The sequence below is a fragment of the Micropterus salmoides genome, unplaced genomic scaffold (genome assembly GCF_014851395.1).
Source record: "Micropterus salmoides isolate LMB-PRFRI ecotype aquatic unplaced genomic scaffold, ASM1485139v1 Ms_hic_scaffold_22, whole genome shotgun sequence".
Lineage (NCBI taxonomy): Eukaryota > Metazoa > Chordata > Actinopteri > Centrarchiformes > Centrarchidae > Micropterus > Micropterus salmoides.
The window spans coordinates 15,902,396-15,919,729 of record NW_024041373.1 but is presented as its reverse complement, the minus strand read 5'-3'; the positions used below and the strand labels follow the sequence as shown (position 1 = coordinate 15,919,729).

At 43.4% G+C, this 17,334-nt stretch overlaps 1 protein-coding gene across 2 annotated transcripts in view; it reads left to right on the top strand.

Moving 5' to 3' along the window:
* Positions 1 to 17,334, top strand: part of tp53bp2a (tumor protein p53 binding protein, 2a) — a 35,418-nt gene that overhangs the window by 2,583 nt on the left and 15,501 nt on the right. For both annotated transcript variants that reach the window (XM_038737058.1, XM_038737057.1), the window contains exons 3-4: positions 15,425 to 15,572; positions 16,617 to 16,730. In XM_038737058.1, coding sequence (XP_038592986.1) covers positions 15,425 to 15,572; positions 16,617 to 16,730 — 262 coding nt within the window. The remainder of the gene's footprint in view (positions 1 to 15,424; positions 15,573 to 16,616; positions 16,731 to 17,334) is intronic.

The window sequence follows — 17,334 nt, the reverse complement described above, 5'->3', positions numbered from 1 at the left end:
TTGTACAAGCCAGGGGCTTGGGGGGTAGTGGGAATATAATGTCGTAATTGCAGGCTGGGATGGTAAATACGGGGTCACTGTTTTCTGAACACAATGAGCTATAGGGACTATTTAACAGCTTGTTGTGGAGACCACATTGTGTGTGCCTGTACTGTGGCAGCAGCCTGATAAGGGATGCTCACTCTTTATTTAAACATTGCGCAGTACAGCTAATAACCCCTGATTTACAGTTATCTCTACTTAAACATGCAGACACTTATCAGTGCCACATTAAGGGTTGAATTCTCTGCTGGTTTATTAGCCTGTATTTCATTTTTGTGTACTTTCCGTCAAGATAAGATATATATATATATAAATAAATAAAACAACATAATAGAAACCAAACTGTAGAACAAGTTTTATGCATGATTTTATTTTTTTGCCATGGCCTGCATTATTTAGTTTTGTGTTCTTTGAATATACACATTTGTACCATGTCTCAGTTACACCGCAACAAATCTCACTAGTGCTAGACATTGTGTTATGATGGTGGGAAAATGAGGTGATGCTCTGTGAAGCCTGATTTTGCTGTGTGTGTCAACAGAAACGTGAGTAGGCTTTCGCTCCGGCCACCACAGCCTTTGTGTTTACTCTGTGGGAGAGTATGTGGTGGTTACATAAGCAGTGATAGCCAAGGACCTTTTTAGGGTAATGTTTTGTCTTTTATCTGAAGAAGAGTTATAGGGGCGAATATATTAGTGGACAACAGTGGTGTAAAAAAAAAAATACAGTAAGCTTGTAATGAAACTTTGCTCTCAACATGGCAAGTTCTTATTATCTGTGTACTGTCTCCAGAGTGCTGAGTACTATAACAGGGCAGAAGAAAGAATATTTGCTCAGACAACTGATGATCTTGTAAATATCAGTAGTAAATATATACTGTTCAATGTTTCCTCTGGGTTTTTTTTTTCAACAGCTGAGGAAAGGGTTTTGTTGTACGTGGGTGGTTAGTCTCTAATTTGTTAATGCAAAGTTCTAACAAGTCAATATTCATATCCATTTATGCATAACAATAAGTTCAGCATTTTGAAAGTTTACTGTAGCACATCAACCTTTTTTTAATGTCCCGTCCCATCCAGGCTGTGGATGGTCAGTTCATGAAAAGGGATAATGATGAGGGCATTGACACCATGACATTTCATAAAATTCTGAAGCAGTGGCGGCAATAATTTTGGAGCAGCGAGCCGTTGTTAGACTGTGCAGTGCACTAATTCCACAGTATCCGCATCACGTTAGCCTGGTTTCTGAGAGCAAGCACACCAGAGTCACCTGAGCAGGTATCAACTTACCAACCTGGGAATGTTGAGTAACTCGCGTCTGTGAGGAATCCAGGTGAAAAGCAGAATTACACAAGTGGTACAACTCCAGAAAGACCCCTTCTCAAGCAGCAGGGGCATTGTGACAGCTGTCTTAAGGTTGAAAACACTAGTCTAGCCATGGGGAACAGGGAGGCCATGGTTCCGAAGTGTACGCAGAGTGGTCTGGGAATTGGCCTTCTAGGAAACCCGTAGCCCTTTCTGACTAAATAGCCCCAGGACCTGAACTCAGGAACTAAGTCAGGCATCAAATGTTCCTTTGTGGCATCCTGTTTGCACAAGTCAGGTCTGATGTTAATGTAATATTTGATAAAGTAAATTAGGTTGACAACAGAATGCAGTGGCTTTTTTTTGAGACAACAGCACATTTGTTCTTTATAATTCGCTGCTGTACGACTGATGTTTGAAAGGATATTCTTAAGCATGTAGTGACATTTAAGTATTTGTAGTCCTAATATTGATGCTACACACCAGTACCTGCTGCTGTGTGAGTAATACCCCTGCAGTGTTTCCCACAGGATTTTAAGAGACTATGGTGGGTGAGTCTTGTACCCTCTCGGGGGCGGGACCGGGGGCGTGCCCCCCCGGAAATAAAATTTGTACATTTTAAAGTTGAATGCAATAATTTGGTGCAAAATTAAGAGGCTATCTATGAAGAACTTTGGATGCTTGTAAACAGTGTTGTGCTGTAATAAACTATTTGATCATAAACCCATTGTATAGCTATAAATGGTGATGAAACAGCAACAAAAGTCAACTAATTTATTGTTTTTCCAAAAAACCCTAAATCAAAGAATAGAAAATAGAATAAGTAATTTCCCTAACATGTTTTTTTACTTTTAATGGACACTGAATAAAATCCTATTAATCTTATTTCCATACTGTATAGACGCCTTAGTCTGAAAACCGGACGTTGTCACGTGTATCCTCGCGCAATGTTTGATAAATAATGTTGTATGTGGTTCTTGTATGGCGTAACATGAAGACTTCACAGCCTCTCTTCAGGTAGGACTCTCATACTGCAACACTTGTCTTTGTAAGGACAGAAACTGACAGGATAAAGTCGCTAACCTGCCTGTCAGCTCGCTCTGGGCCGTTTCACTTACCATAAAGGCTTGAATACGTGTGCTCTCCAAATTTAGGTGCGGCTAGCTTAATCGCCTTCTCACAGAGCACTGAGCAGTGGCTCAAAACACAGCGTTAGAGGTCTGAAATGTAATTATGAGATGTGTAAAAATATTTTTCAATTTGAGACTATAGTGGAGCAAATTAGACTATGGCGGGCCGCCACGGTCTCGTTAATTAATGGGAAACACTGCCCTGCCCCAGGGACTTTTGTAGAGACAAAAACTATTGCCAACTAATGTGCCTAATGTTCATTAGTCCCGAAAAAGGTTCCTGTAAAATGGCTTTTGTTCTCCGCCTCCTCCAGTCACCCATCATTCAGTATGCATCCAGCCACAGTTTTAGTCGCTGTCTCTTGCCTTTTAGTTTCACTCATGATGTAAGTATTGATAAGTTTTTCGTACTGTAAATTCCAATACAACAGTCTAGCTATTAATCGTCAAGAGTGCTTGGAAAAAAAGATACATCCTCCCTTCTGCTTCATTTTGACTCTCACTTCCCTTATCTCCCAGGTGAGCACAGAGTAGGAACTGTCTCATGTAGACCAGGAATGGGAGAGTGCAGAGTATAAAGTGATAGGCTAAGTACTGCAGTGCAGACATGGAGAAGAGGTTGCCCTGATCGAAGAGTCACAGCTCACTGCAGCTTCAGTGTGTTGTAAAAGCTGCTTGTTTTTGTTTTTTTCTAAATGTTGCAGCTGACGGAGGCCCATGTACTTTCTGATTCCCTCTGCGTTCTCCTGTTTTTACCCCTGACCTTTTCTCCCTTGCCCACTGATCCTCCTAATGCAGCATAAAGAAAAAGAGAGTGAAAAAGAGACGAAGAGGAATAATGCATAAAGGCACTATAGGGAGTTTTCTGCTGCCTCGCCTTTTTGAAGGACTGCTACGCTGGAACCGTGTCAACTCTTAAAGCCGTGGCAGGGAGAACCGAGCCGCACACACGAGAAGATGATGCTGCAGTGAGTGTCTTACAAACTTGCTGTAATCAGATTCAGAGGTGACTCCCTCACCAAGACCTAGTTGACTCATTCGCTTACCACAGCAATATCTGTAATTGAAAATGTGTGTGGGCAGAAGGCCCAGCAGCCCTAAGGTGAGACTCCTCATGTATGTTCAAAGATATGGACCCCTACTATCTTCTGCTGCTATCATCCTGCACCACACGTCACATTTCTCCCCTGGGCATTATATGGCATATTGTGGATGTGTATAGTCAATCCCAAAGTATTATATCGAGCCTGTCTGAGACGCTGCCTTATTTGATCTGACTACTTCATGCATGCTCCTCCCAGGCAGGGATATAGTCAGAACTTTCTTTTCTATTTATAAAGTGTAGACGCATAAAATGGAACAAAGTTTATTGCTGTGTTTTTGCTTAGTACTCATTAACATCAGGGGTGTGACGATATCTCTCGTCAGGTTAAAAACTGTCTCGTGAGACTCAGTCAGTTGACATTTTTCACATGCTGTTAAGCCACACATCAATTTTCTCATGCAGTGAAAAACATATTTATCATTGAGGTGAAAAGGTGCCACATGCACATTTTAAAGAGGTTACAAACAAAGACACACAGAGGAGGGGAGACTAAATCATGCCTCCATGTGTGTCTCAGAGCAGAGATGATATTACATCAGAAGAAACATATCTGAAAGCAATTCATAATGCCTGAAAACCTTACTGCATTATATTGTTATAATTTTATATTTTGCATTGTCACCTGCCATCTGAATTTTATGTTTCCTTTTACATAAAGACATTTCCACCATAAATTGGTGCAGAAAAATTCACCAGAATGCAGGACATTGTGTTTAATGCTCAAAATGTTCATATAATTCAGCATTGAAGATTTCTTAAAGAGGTCATATGCTCATTTTCAGGTTCATCATTTTATTTAGGGGTTGTACCAGAAGAAGTTTACATGGTTTCATTTTCAAAAAACACCATATTTTTGTGATACTGCACATTGCTGCAGCCACTCTTTTCACAATGTGTGTTGAAGGCTTCATTTTAGCTATGGAGTGATGCATCTTACTTCTACATGATCTTTGCAGTGAGTTGCACATGCACAGTTCTATTTCGTATAGGCTTTGCCCTCTAAGGCCATCGCTATTGGGTTTACTCCCTACGCGCGCATGTTAATGTTAATATCAGGCACTGATAAAACTTGTCTACGCCCACCCACAGCGTGGGCCTCTCCTACGTCCGCACCTTTTTTTTAAAATAAAGAGTGTATATATATGTGTGTGTGTGTGTGTGTGTGTGTATATATATATATATTAGTGAGACCCAGCCTTCAGCTCCCATTCTTCTTCAGCGCTGAGCTGTCTAAGAGCGTTCTAAAGGGCAGAAGATACGAAGAGAGAAAAAGAGAAACGATGTCTGCTAACAAGCTTATCGGCCCAGGGCGAGGCACCGCTCCTTCCATACGTGGCAGTGTCGGGCAGATAATTTCACCGTTCAGCAGGAGGAGGTGTAGGAGCCCACACACTCATTGGACGAAGCCCTCAGCCTGCTGCTGCCAGAAGAGCTCGAGTCGTACGGCTCTGCCTCTGACATACACGGGTCTCCCAGTGGCTCCCTATTTTCCCTGGCCCCGGCAATCGCTGACCTCAAGGCGGGGGACCGCAAGGTAGCCTTCTCTGGCGAGGTTTCCGTCCCACTGCCGGCCTCCACTTTCCTGCCTTCCATCAGCGGCCTTGTCAGAGAGTTTCCTGCCATCATCCAGAGGGCAGCCGCCCACAGTCAGCTGTCTGTTCCCCCGGCCCAAGAGCTCTCTCCTCCGGATGAAATGACCAGTGTTTTTGCATTTAGCCAGCTGGCTAGGCGGGACCCGGTTTGGCCGTGCTTCCCTCCCATCCGGCAGTACCAGGAAGGTGCCCCCTTGGACCTGAAGACTCTGCGGCGCCCCTCTCCTGTCAGGAAGGTGGAAGCTCCATTGAGCCCAGCCTTCCTCCCACCCACCCACGATCTCCGAGCGCCATGTTGCCTCGTGGCCCTTCCACCGCACACCAGAGGGCACTCCAGCCCCCCAATCTGTGTGTGGAGAGAAGCGGGCTATCTCCAGAGTTCCTCTGGGGAAGGAAAACCAAGGGTTCTACTCCTGCTATTTCCTGGTCAGCAAAAAGACTGGGGGATGAGAACCCCGCGAGCGCTTCTTTTCCCTCCCAGACGCTCACCTACGTGGGCGTGGTGCTGGATTCCTCTCTGGAGCGCGTGGCTCTCATGTCAGTGGCTCACCTGGTGATCCACTTGGGCCTCATGCACATGAGGAGGCTACAGCAGTGGTTAATCTGCCTGCGTGTAGACCCAGTGAGACAGAAGTGGCGCCTGGTTGCCATTCCTCTGTCTGTGGGTTTGGATCTAGCCTACTGGCGGGACCCCCTCTCTCTGTCAGTTGGGGTCCCCCTGGGCAGGGCCATGTCCCACATCTCGGTCTTCACAGACGCCTCCCTGATGGGGTGGGGCAGGACCTGCTTCTCTCAGGTGGTGGGCCGTCTGTGGTAGGCCCACGTGCCTCTCCACATAAACGTGTTGGAGCTTCTCACAGTGTGGAAAGTGGTCGTTTCGTTTCCTCGATGCATCATCTCAAAGGTGGGAATTTCTAGGTATCTCATTACGATTATGAGGGTTAGATGCGATTTTGTAAAACGAACAGGATGAATAATAATTCTTCTCACTATTTGACTATTTGGTACTTTTAAAACGGTATTTAACAATGTCTATGAAGATTCTCAGTCATCCAGGTCATAGTTATCCAACGAAGGTTAAAATCAAGGGCAACTGGACTTGGTTGAAGATACTGGAAGACGTTTCGTCCCTCATCCAAAGGACTTCTTAAGTTCTGACTGACTGGCAGGGAAACTCAGCTATTTAACCTCAGTGGGGTCGTTGGCCCGGGTCATCGATACCGCTGGTTCGTTAGTGTTCCTTGTTGCTGTGACGACAGTCGTTAAGACTACCTGTGGCCAAGACTGAATGACCATCGTTGGTATCTTCACCTGAGGCCAATAGGTTACGTTTGTTGAGTTTCCTGGGAAGTGATGAAAGGACAGCATTGTAAGTGGGGGATAAGTAGTGGCGTAGACCCCCTCCCCTGTTCAATGACGGCTTCTCAACCCTGGTGTAGATGGCTTCCTTGACACCTCTTTCAAACCATCCATCTTCTCTGTCTAAAATGTGCACCTGGTGGTCCTCAAACGAGTGTCCTCTGTCCTTCAGATGTAAGTAGACTGCAGAGTCTTGACCTGAGGAGTATTTAACAATCCAAAGTAGTACGTAGTAATGAAATGCAGCTATTTAATGTCACTTCATATAAATTTAGCTAAAATTGCATAGCATTATTCCAACATTATTACAGACCTGCTGCTGCTATTTTCAGTTCTGAGGCTGCTGTTATAGTCAGATGGGGTTGAACTAAGCACTTTACAATGCTCTGGCCAAACCACGTTCACTTCACCTTAATATATGTTCCTTTGTTGTGTTGCATCTAGTGTAGTAATGTTTGTGTCTTGTCCTGTAAGTTGATTATTGTAATCTTGTATTGAGCACCATGGACCTTGAGAAACAGCATTTCCTTCATTTGTGTACTCAATATGTGGATGAATGACAACAAACCAACTTTACAGCAACCAAATAGCATCCTACTCAGCTTCCAGACCGCAGTCTGAAGAGATGTTTGCTAGCGCTTACTGCCTTTCTAGTAAGGGGGGGACAGACAAACTTTAATAAATGGAAACACGGTGACCTACACTGTACATTTACAGCCAGACTGAAACGTTTTCCTCTGCTACGCTCGTTTTCACCGTCAACTACTGCCACCTGTCACATAGCTGTCATTTGAAGAATGAGGAGGGGACGCTTGCTGACATTTGTGAATCGATTCATAATCGTCCAAGTCCGCATCGAGATACATCTAAAAATCTATTATTTTCCACACCCCTGGGTTTCCCTGTCTCCAGCGACTGCTGTCGGGTCAGCCGAGGAAACTCCCCTGGAGGGGGATGCCCTTCCTCAGGCGCAAGGCGCCTGTGGCACCTGAGGGGCGGCGCTCAGAGGGTCTTGGTCTCTCCTGTGCGGTGGTGTGCACCATCCAGGGGTTGAGAGCCGCTGTATCTCCCCGGACGGCATCAGGGCACACTTCACGAGAGGCGCCTCCTCTGTGGCGTTGCACAGTGGAATGTCGGTGGATGACATCTGCACAGCAGCCTCCTGGTCTTCCCCGTGCTCTTTCGGCCGTTTCTACCTGTGGGATGTCTCACGTTTCTTGCTGACTCACTCAGTACTGAGCGTTCTGTCTGAGTGATGTCCTTTTGTGAGTGCGCGGTGTGCTTTCTCCCATCCAGACGGTGGGGGGAGCTGGCGCTGCTCACGCTGGCCCTGCTCTGTGTGCGCAGCTGATGTGGTCACTGTTGGGACCTTGTCTGCACCTGCACAGCTGCGTGGCCACCCTTTCGGTTCCTGGCCTTTTACGCATGGGTCGGTTCTCTGCCTTCCCATGTTGCGCCATTGGTGATTGTGCACACGGTGACACCAATGCTTTGGGGGATCGGGTAGCTTATTATGTTGGGTCTGGGCAGGTTGGTCTGTGTTTTTTATCAGTGCCACGCATGCGCGCGTAGGGGGTTAAACCCACAAAAGCGTTCTGTCTGATTGACCCAATAGTAATGGCCTTAGAGGGCTGCGCATGTACTCAGAATCTAGAGTTACAATATGTAACTATCTTTCCTAGTTAAGGACTACTAGCCGATCAGAAGCAGAGAAGGGCGGGTCATGAGAAGCCGGTAAACATTGCTTCGGTTCAGCTGTATATGTTCCCATACCAGCTTAACAACATGGACTGGAGCAAGAGTTTCAGTGTGGTGAGTTATTATTTTGTAACAAAAGTATCTTTCATCCACAAAAGTTATAACTGTGCACTGTCCCTACATCACAGTAACAACTTTCTGTCCATTGACTGCCTGGAGGGTAGCTAGTGTTTGAAATGGAGAGGGGAGGTGTGTGGTGCAGCTCAGTGTTTTTCCACCTGTGTTTTTGAAGGCGTTGGACTAGCTGTTTGGCGAATATTATGACGCGCATTTTGCTTTCATCCATGTGTCGTCACAGGGATAAAAGGGAAACGGCTGGATTACAATCAAGCTGTTTAGAGGCAGATCAGAGCAGTGTTTTCTGTGGGAGATGGGAACTCCCTTTGGGCTGGACTTTGGGCTTTTTCACTTTGCAAACCTATTACTTGCACAAAAAAGCCAAAAAGCATAATATGACCTCTTTAAAAATAGTGGTAATATTTTGTCTCGTCTCGATGTTGTGAACCCAATATGGTGTTTGGTCTCGTCTCTTGAGCTAAGTGTCTCGTCATTACGTGCGTCGACGCATCGCTGCATCTGGTGTGGGATTATCCTGGACAAGCTCCAGCTACAAGACCGCGCCTTCGACCGTCTAAAGTTTGGAGTATTTGAGACAGACCCTCAACAACGTGCTGCTTCGTGAGCTCTCTGAACTGGAAACTGCTTCACTGCAGCACAGCTGCTGTCCACGAATAAGAGAAGCAGCACAAAAACGTGTAACGGAAGTATCCCGGAGCACTTTGTCTAGACGGCAAATCGTGTTTACTTCAAGCACGGCACATTATCAGCACGAGGAGACGTAGTATTTCTTAATTGCCTTCATGTTAAAAGTAATTTCTGCTCCGCTGCTGTCATGGTAACGTAACGTTACACTGCGAGTCATGTAACTATCGGCTGTTTCATATTTTCTGTTTAACGGCCACGTATGAGCGAGAAAACAGCTGAGTCCTTTCAGGTGTTCACTGATGCAGAAATACATTTGATTATCGTACTGCATTACTTAATATTGAAATTAATCCGTGTCAGAAACATTTTAAAGTTTTAAGTAATGAGTGACGTGGAAATTTGATTCATTTTAAGATTTGCTGCAATTGTCATTATTCTAATGTGCTTCATCAGGATGATTGAATAAAATATAGATTTATTGATTAGACATTATTTTGGTATGTTAATCGAGTAACAGGCAACTTTTCTTTCTTTAGAATAAACAAAATTTGTCGTTAGATTAATCGACTAATCAAAAAAATCATCGTTAGATTAATCGACTTGAAAAATAATTGATATGTACAGCCCTACTCACCTACACACCACTAAATAACACTATCAGATATTGTGCTCTTTTTATTTTTGGAGAGTGCTGCAGGTTTCTCCAATTGTTATTGTGAAATGTTTGTTCACTTGTGAATCCAACACACACTAAAATGATTTAGCATGTTCATAGCATACACTGTGACATTCATTTAAGTTTTACCTACTAAAAAGATCTATTTAATTTCTATCCTTTATCTTCACTCTTCTATCAGCAAGAGATTGTAATCGGGTCTACCTGGGACCATAGCAACACAGTAGAATATGCATTTGGGTTTGCATGTTCTCTGAAAATAAACTTTTATTGTGACTGGGGGAGGGGGGGGGGGGGAGAGGGAGATATATCTCTCATAATACATTTTCTTTAGTTGAATTAAAAGTGCAATTAAAATTTTTGGCTCCTTCAATTTGATGTTAATTTGTCTTTTTTGTTATTGTTGAATTTTTTTTATTCTAAACAATAAATCAGTTAACAAAATCTAAACAAAATCTGAGAATTTTGGGAAAGAAAACAATCTAGTTGCAGTTCCAGTTTGGACCATAATATGTATGAAAAATTGGCAACACATTGGCAAATTTCAGCTTTTTAAAAGAGAGAAACATTATGGACCAAAACAAAGTACTACAGTAGGATTATAAGAACTGATTTGAGTGCAACATCAGGAAGGATATATAATTATAATTATTTATTTAATAATAATTTTTAAAAAAAACATCAAACTAAGATAATGAATGATCTCAGATGTTGCTTTCGGCATTTTTAGTTGTACTGATGTGAATTCTCAGTGGCGGGATGGGCTTTCATTTGCTAGTTATCCTGATATTGCAGAGTAATTCAATTACAGTACAGTCCCATGTGATTTGTCTATTCTTGGAAATGGGGAACTGCAGTGGCAGACAGTTTTGAGCACTCTTAACTCAATATGCGACCAATTGCATTTGGACAATGATCTTGAGACACGTGTGCAGTAGAATTGACGGCCACAAGGTGAGAGTGGATTGTCAAGGTGGGACACAGGGATTGATATATTACTAGGCACATCTGAAGTAACATCAAAATAATCGTTCTTCTAATTTGTTCTGTTTGCTCTGTTTATGTAAACCACTCTATCGCTCCTGTGCATGTGTTCGTTGTCTGCGCGATCAGCGGGAGTGCCACATACACCCACACACCCCAACACAGCATTCCTTTTCGGTAATTGGCTGTGGGTACAGCATTGATGTTTAAGCTCAAGTCTTCTCAGAGTCCTCTGTCTAAACAACTGGAGAGGCTTGAAAAGCCTGTTCCCCTCAAGCCTGCAATCAGTGGCTTACGCGGTAAGTGCCCAAATCAGCATCTTAATGGCTCCCGGCTATATAGCTGATGTCTCTAGTATACTGTATATCGCAGAATGGCCTTCATCTCCCTACAGGGACTGCTGCTTATTTAACTTAATACAGAATAGAATTATTGATGAAGAAGCCCATCTCCATGCAGTAACCCAGAACAGCTGTATAGTATATAACTCCTTGTGTTTTCACATCTCTCCTTCTCACCCTCTCTGCTCTTTTTAACAGGGCAGGTCAAGTATGTGCTGCCAGCTGCAGTTGTTACTCTCTTCCTCTTAGATGTGTTCTTATTACAGTGTCTTTTGTTTGAGGGATTGATGTTTGAGCCTTTCATCTCTAAGGCTCCTATCTATGCTATTGTGTCTAGAACAGATGTTCTTCAGCATGTGCCATTGAACCTCATTATGGAGTAGTTTTTTTGTTCTACAAAAAAAAGTCACTACAGTACCCCATTTTAAGGATTTAAACACTGCAAACCAGGTGCTGAACAGTATAGAATATGCTTATGAGAATGGACACTTCTAGGCCTTGGTTACACAGAAGGATATTCTCTTAAACTTAAGGCATAGTGGATATAGCCTAGCTGCAGGCTATTGAATTTAAGCTTACTATTGTAATACTGAGCCAGTAGTCTGTTGAAAGGCTATATTTTTATATAGCGGATTAACTTAATCCCTGAGATATAACCCCAGTGACCTAGCCTTATAGCTGCTCTGCTTTTAAAATATCTACAGTGCACGCTGCAGTATTCAAGCTGGCATTTCTTTCCACTAGCCGTAATTGTCAGTTTGCAATTCTGATTTGTCATTCCCGTCCCAAACCCTGGGAGACAGCTGATGCTGTGATGGAATTAGAAATCTATTATTTTAATAGTGAACCACAGCAGCAGAGGCAGCTCGTCCCTTTCTCCTTCCCCAGGGCGATCTCTTTGCCCTGTCTCAGGTAGGCAGGAAGTGCAAGTCAGCAGTTGCTTCTGTCATCCACTCTGATAGGCAGAAGGCTAGTGTAGCACAGTTCAGTCAGATGTTGTCATATGCAATCCAAATGGGTACCGCTCAGCTCCCTGGTTATATAAGTCTACCTAAGGTGATGCTTTCTGATAAGCTGTTAGGTTACTGTTTTGTCTGGTTTGGAATAAGCCTCTCAGGTTATTATTGAGCTGTTTCATTTTACTGGCTGTTGTATCTATGAATATTTAATGAACTCTCAAGTTGTCTGGGAAAGTCAAAACAGGGAGTCGGGGGAGCTCTTCTCACCTGTCTGTCTATGTAGAACACTTAATGCATTCTTCTTTCCCTCTTAACCAAGCTAGCTGATGCTCTACAGTAGGGCTGGGCATTATAGAGTAAACTATATTCAGAAGACTGTTTCTGATATTGATATACTGTGTATCACAGGATCTGTTTTTGCATGAAAATTACATGTGAAGACGTCTAGTTTACACACACTGGTCTGCTAATAATGGTCAAACGGGACCTTTTCATTTTCAGACATCCTTCTGTTCTGTTAAATTCAGAAAACAATATCCAGGATACTTACTGGTTAAATCAAGGTTTAATAAAAAAAATAGTTTATCATGATAAACAGTGTAAAAATATCCTTCAATATGAATATAGTTATAGGAAAAAAAAAAATCATGTATTACCTAACCCTATTGTACCTCATCCTAATGTTCCCAAAGCAATATGAATATGCAAAGGTGTATGAAAATCCTGATTAGCTGAATTAATTATGTATGTGTAGCACATGTGTGCAATAGCCTCGCAGTGACCGCATGCATTAGGTGGATGAAGGTCAGCAGCAAAGTGCTAACTCATCCAGATCGAGGCTATGACTGGGTAGCTGTGGCCCTGGATCATTAACTTTGGTGCTGAGGAGAATTGGCCATCAGCGTAGGTATTACCAGCATTCCCCTCCCATCAGTGTTTCTGTCTTCTCACTGTCTTTCAGTCCTGCTCTCTTCCACCTTCCACTCCCCTCGCTCTGTTGTCTCTCTTTCACTCTCCAAATAATAACAGGGTCTTTGAATGTCCTACAAAGCTGGGGGGGTTGTGGCAGCCTCATGATGAAATTGATACCAGTTATGGTTTTCTTTTAAATACCTGGCAGTGTCATTTATTATGTCAACTGATTCCAGTTTAGTTCTCAACTACATACCACAAACATGAACTATCCTGATTAGCAGACAGGAAAGGAACAGACTTGGTTTTGGCTATGTTCTCCAGTGTGGTCTTCCACCACAGAGCTGTGAGGTCCTTTCTACGGGCAAGGGCCAAACACAGAGACAATATCTGTTTACGGGTTTCAGTACTGGAGATTACTGACAGGGATGACTCATTGCTGATTTGCTCTATTGATGGGATCTTTCATTTACATCGCTGTGGAACAAAACCAGTTGCATCAGGTCCTCTTGAGTCATACGACGGCCCCTTGCTGCCACTTTCACCTTATCACCGGGAAAAAACAAACTTGTTGTGTACGTTGCTATGGAGATTTTCAGAGGAAACTTGTCACCCGTCCACTCACTCATTAAGCTTCATATGAAGAAGAAAAGGGGGATAAAGCCACTTATCTTCAAGCTGTTGTGCTTTTGCTCAGTCAGCCCCACAAAGAAACTCAAATACTTTTGTTTCTGCACCTCGGCTGCAGCTGCTCCATATGCTCTCCTGCCCCACCCCCCTGAGCCCTTTGTGCTTGTGACCCTGCTGACCTGATGTTCCCATCATGGCCCCCGTAGGCACAGCCATTTACGGCAGCGTGCTGCGAATAGAGAAACCTGACAGTCTAACGTGGAAATTATTCTAACAATTACACTGCTGCTTTTCTACCGTGGCTCTATTCAAGTCCCAGTGAAGACATTACACTGTGCCAGAACTTGCAGCTAAAACAGAAAGGTTCAATAGGTTCAAGTTGTGCCATGCTCTGGGACAGCTACAGTGTGTTATAATATTGGTGGTATTACGGCCTTATCAGAGCTCACACTCATAACGTGTGACCAGATTACAGATGAGGGCATATTCCAGCACAACCCTAAAAGCTTCTTAAGCATACATCCTTATATGATTACACAGAGGCACGTTTGCACAGCACGGCATGTTTACTGTCAGTATTTATGTGTTTTAGAGGGGATTTTTCATTCCCGGAAGGTTAACTTTAAATGGACCTGCCTTTAGTTTGACAGAGGCCTACTACTTTTCTACTTTCCCACTGCCTATTATAAAGATAATGTCCTTCACAGTATTGATTTTGGAATTTCTTTAAGATGTTTGTTTGCGTCACTGTAGCTGGCATAGTTTCAGTTTGGAGTGGGATTGGAATGCCAGCGTTTAAAATGCTTACAGTTTTAGATATCTCAATTTGTTTGCTCAGTTTCAATGCATTTATTTTTTTCTACACTGGCTCAAGGCTTTCACATTCCACTTCTATCAGTGGCAGCTTCGTTGAGATAGTCCATTTCTTTTTAGATAGTCCTAAACCAGTCACTGCCATCTGTAAATCAGACGCTGACATACAGATCCATCGTCTCCAGAGTCCTCAGTCAGCCCCTCCAGAGTGCTTGTCAGGGGTATTTAGTGTGTGTGTGTGTGTGTATGTGTGTATGTGTGTATCTCTCACAGTGGTGACAGCACTAGTTAGCAGTGAGATGGGACAGGGTGAAATGGAGTTTTGGGAGCTGGCCTCTGATTCCTCTGTTGACACAGAGGAATGCGTACTGGGAAACAGATACTGTTATCTGTTGCCCCTTTCAGACATGTTCCATTTTATGTTCTTCTGACGGCAATTTAACAAGTCTCTCTCGTGTCTGATCAAGCCCCCTGGTCACTTTTACGTAAAGGTACCGGCAGCAATAAGACCTAATAATATTTCTGGATTACTTTCAACACAGCAGTCTGAAATGAATGTCATCAGATTAACGTAAAAGCTGCAGCAGCACAATGTTAAACACACAGAGAAAAAATCCACATCTTGTACCGCCTTCTAAGATTGCTGTAATAAATGTATTATTTTTTATGTACAACATCAGTCCAATTAACTAGGAAAAACTGAAAGAGACAATTTTATGGCGTTCAAGAGGTTCTACTCAGATCACATCAGTCTATAAAAACTGTTTTCGCCTTGTAGTGTAACCACAGCACAACAGGAGGTTAAAAAACTCTTGTACAACTTTAATAATAATCTGGTCAATAGTCAGTTGGCGAGTGCCCCTCTGGCTCACGATGGTCGTTAAGAATTCAAAGGCAAAATAAGTTTTAAAATCAATCGGTGATGCAGCCTGGGGTAAAACAGAAAACACTGTTATTCCTCGATGTCACACTGCACCATAGGGAAATAAGACACCAGTTAAAGAGATTCCCCCCCCCCCCTCTGCTTCTACCGAGACCACCAGGGACCCTCTATCTTGTGGTGTTATCAAACTTCTCTGTCTAATCTGCCCGGCTTTCTCCCTCCTGCTGTCCCCAGATGTTCCTGACAGTATACCTCAGTAACAATGACCAACATTTTACTGAGGTTCCCGTTACACCGGAGACGCTGTGCCGGGATGTGGTGGAGTTGTGCAAGGAGGCGGGGGAGACAGACTGCCACCTATCTGAGATGTGGCGTGGATCCGGTGAGTAACGGTGCCAGTTCACCCAGTGTCATCTTTATCCGATACACAATGAAGAACATGAGATTTTTAGTCACATGCTGTTTTGGAGTATGGCTACATCCCAAGGGAATGGAGTTGGTGTGCAGATTGTTTGTCTTCCTTTAATTGGACGGAAATTGCTTTTCGGAAGTCGACCATATATGGAGATTAGCTGTGTGGTCAACTGCTTGGTGATTTCTTTTTGAAGGGCTTATCTCTTTTGGGTCTGCAATGCAAATGAAGCAGAGCCCATAATCCCTGTAACAAACACAATCTCCCAGACATCTCCCACATCTCTCAGGTGGGGCCCGGGGGGTTTAGATTTCTTGCCTTTCCCATTTTACCAATCTGAGAGTCATGAGGTATTCAGAATAAGAACTCAAGGAGCCAGGCTTCGTAGCTGTTTCCATGGCGATGCTGCCATAAGAGTGAAGGAAGTGCCAATTATTATGTTTGAGTACTTCCACAAGTAGTCTGAAAAGAGGCTCCCAACTGCTGGAAAGATTCTCATTCTGCAGCCAATGTTCACTACAGATCGCTGCTGACTCTCCTTGAGAACACAGCAATAACATTTTGCATCAGATTTAGATGGAAAGCTATTAATAACATAAATATTACAGTTGGTATGATTTGTTTGGCCATCATGCCACTATAATTGAATAGTTTCATTGACCTCTACTTGACTGTAATGTGTCAATCCATTTGAATAATGAAATGGTCTTTAGCAGGTGGAAGAAAACCTCTGATTAATGGATGAGGAGCCCTTTTGGCTCCGTACCAGCCCCAGTAATTGACAACGCATCGCAGTTGTTTTCCCTGAGTCATTTCACACAAAAAGCAACTAGATACAGATTGCACTGATGAAATGAATATGGTTGGACAGGTTTAATGAAGCAAACCTTGCATGTACACTTGACCTATATTGGTGTGCCAAAGTTAATATAATTAGAATTTCAATATTGACTTCATGGGTATGTTTTACATCACACCTGAGTGCTGATATGTTATTATGTATTCTATCTGCAGAGCGAGCCGTAGGTGACAGGGAGAGGATGCTGGATCTGCTCCAACAATGGGGACAACACAGGGCAGAGGTGCGCTTCTTTCTGCGACACAATCGAGCCCCTAGCAGGGAATCGGGTAAGTGTCTTTCTCCAGCCCACACCTCAACCACACATACAGCAGATAATGAAACAGAAACAAAGGTTTCTATGGTCACTTGTCTCACATAAGAGTCAGGGTAAATGGTTTAATTGTTTTGGACGAGGTCCGTCTTCAGGGAAAAGACATTCGACACCAATGTAGTAAACTCCAGAGATGCCTGCAGCCTCTAAACATACACACATCCCCTCTGGTGTTAAGCATTCATCAGGCTGAGAATGAACCAGGCCACCCCACTCTTAAGACTGCCTGTATCCAGGAAAGGGTTTTATATTAGCAAGCGTCAAATCCTTGAACGAGCCTTATTTAGCAGTACTTTTGGAGGCCAGGTTGAATCACAGTCACATCGTCATAAGCCTGTTACTTTTCAGTTTTCTTAGGAACACAGAAAACTAGTATATTGGTTGTGCGCTATCCTCTCAGCCCCCAGTTGCGTAACTAAGCCCTTTTACCCCTCACAGCTTGAGTCTGGCCCTGGGATTAGATGGCTGTTTTCCCTTCCTGTTATCTTAGCCTGCTCTTGTTTTCTCACACTGTTAGCTTAGCTCTGCTCAGTCTTTACAACACAGTTCTGTATTACCCT